The sequence below is a fragment of the Teleopsis dalmanni genome, chromosome 2, assembly GCF_002237135.1.
Source record: "Teleopsis dalmanni isolate 2A chromosome 2, ASM223713v2, whole genome shotgun sequence".
In the NCBI taxonomy this organism is placed as follows: domain Eukaryota; kingdom Metazoa; phylum Arthropoda; class Insecta; order Diptera; family Diopsidae; genus Teleopsis; species Teleopsis dalmanni.
In genome coordinates this window covers 46,187,264-46,189,291 of record NC_051847.1, presented here as the reverse complement: position 1 = coordinate 46,189,291, position 2,028 = coordinate 46,187,264, and the positions used below count along the sequence as shown (strand labels likewise).

Below are 2,028 nucleotides of genomic sequence, written 5' to 3'. Positions count from 1 at the left end.
GCAACTTAATGTTAATAATAACACTTGTACACACTGTTATTTGTATTAATGAAGGAATAAATTATTTAGATTGTTTTTAAAAATATCAAAAGCATTCAATTATACAGTTGTACATTTATCTGATTATAATTATGATTACGCTGTTTATTTGATATATAAAAGACGGTTAATTTATTTATAACATAAAGTACAATCTGTAACTATCTTTCAAGAATATCGAATTCTACCTCTATAGAAATTTGATACTGTGAACAGTGATCAAAATATTCAGTCGTATTTTAACACATTAAGAAAAAGCATGTTTTAGAAATAAATATTGTACCGTTTGGAATAAATAATTGAATCAATTAGTAATCAAGTGAATTGATTACTAATTAATGTAGATGCCGAAATCCGTTGTAGGGTTACACTAGTCTAGCATGATTCAGCAGAGAGTAAGCTAACCCAGTCTCCAATATGACAATGCATGCGAATAAAAAGTGAAATTGAGTTATTAAAAATATTACAATATTTCTACATCAACACAAATATACGTAGTCCGGAAATACAATTTAAAGATTTATCCTTTTGAAAATTCTAGTATACACAACAATTATATTATACCATCTAGGATTATTGACTAGAATAATATCAGTCATTTATATTACAACTTATGTATTTAGTGAAATTAGAAAGAATCTAGTATTTGCATATTTACTGCTTGAGTAAATCTCTTCCATAAAAAAGATTTGAATTACACCTTAAATACCTAATGGAATTGATAAAAATCTAGTATTCCAGTTTTATTATTTGGATAGAAAATTTTACTTGAATATTTGTAAAAGTTTTTTATTCCATAAAACAAAAAATTTATATACATATGGATTCGAATTAGTTCCAACTAAAAAATTTATATATTTGTTATTAGTGTATATAAATTTATCTCAATATTTAGGAAATCTCTAAATCATGGTAAATTATCAATAAATTTAACTATAAAGTTCTAATAAAATATTTTTTAGACTCGAGCAGCAATTTGTAGGAGACGTGCAAGACCAAAGAAACGTCGTAGGATTAACCGCCCGCGTCGTATATATGGTAGACCTAAGCTTTCAAAGTCTCGTAATATTAACAAGAATATGATTGATAGAGCTATTATGACGCTGACTGAGAAAAAAGCTAAAATATCTCGTAATGCCATCAAAAAATTTGTTATGAAGGAATACGAACGTGTAACTTTGGGTCGCCATTCCATGTATATGTTGAATTTTTACATGGGTGAGTTGGTTAAATTTGGCGTCATACGATCTTGTTCCAAGTTTTGCTTTGAGATGATCAAACAGCCTGAACTTAATTAACAAAGATGTCTACATGAATTTATTAAAATTTTGTACCTAGCAATACAAGTTAATGTTATACGACAACAATGCATTAATCAAAATAAAACAAAATTTTAATATAATTTTTTTTTTCAAATAATGTAGAATAAATGCATACAGGGATATGTTTTTTTAATTTATAATGAATGTAAAAATTAATTAAACATTTTTTAAACATTACGAGAAACATCGCAACATTTTTTTTAAATAAGAAAATTTTAATTAATTTAAGTATATGAAGTTTAACAGATAAGTGATGTGCAATCCGATGTAGATTATATCTAATAATTTATATTGCCATACTAATTGCAAAAAAACTAAAAACTCATAATATATTTACTGTGTTAAAATTCATATATACGTTGATATAATTCTTAGATTAAACTGATTAATAACTTAATCATTGAATTAAATAACTACCTTTTTATAGTTTTAGTAAATAAAGTCTTATATAATTATTTATTTGCTGTTGATAGCTGATTTTACATGGTAAGATGATATTGCAATTATTATTGATGGAATTAGTATTCAAAAAATTCAACAACATTTAGCAAATTTTTTTTACTTTGATTGCTTGAATACAATCAAATGAAAATGTATAGCTTGCATACATGTTAACTTAAGCTTATATACATGTTGCTTGGTACACACACTTCTGGCAACATAAAAT

The 2,028-nt window shown here is 25.2% G+C and overlaps 1 protein-coding gene across 1 annotated transcript; it reads left to right on the top strand.

The window, feature by feature from the left end:
* Positions 1-858: 858 nt before the first annotated feature.
* LOC119685050 lies at positions 859-1,445 on the top strand. Its single transcript, XM_038099237.1, has 2 exons — positions 859-951; positions 1,002-1,445. Exons 1-2 carry the CDS (start codon positions 949-951, stop codon positions 1,335-1,337), a joined length of 339 nt encoding a protein of 112 aa, XP_037955165.1. The 5' UTR covers positions 859-948; the 3' UTR covers positions 1,338-1,445.
* Positions 1,446-2,028: the final 583 nt, after the last annotated feature.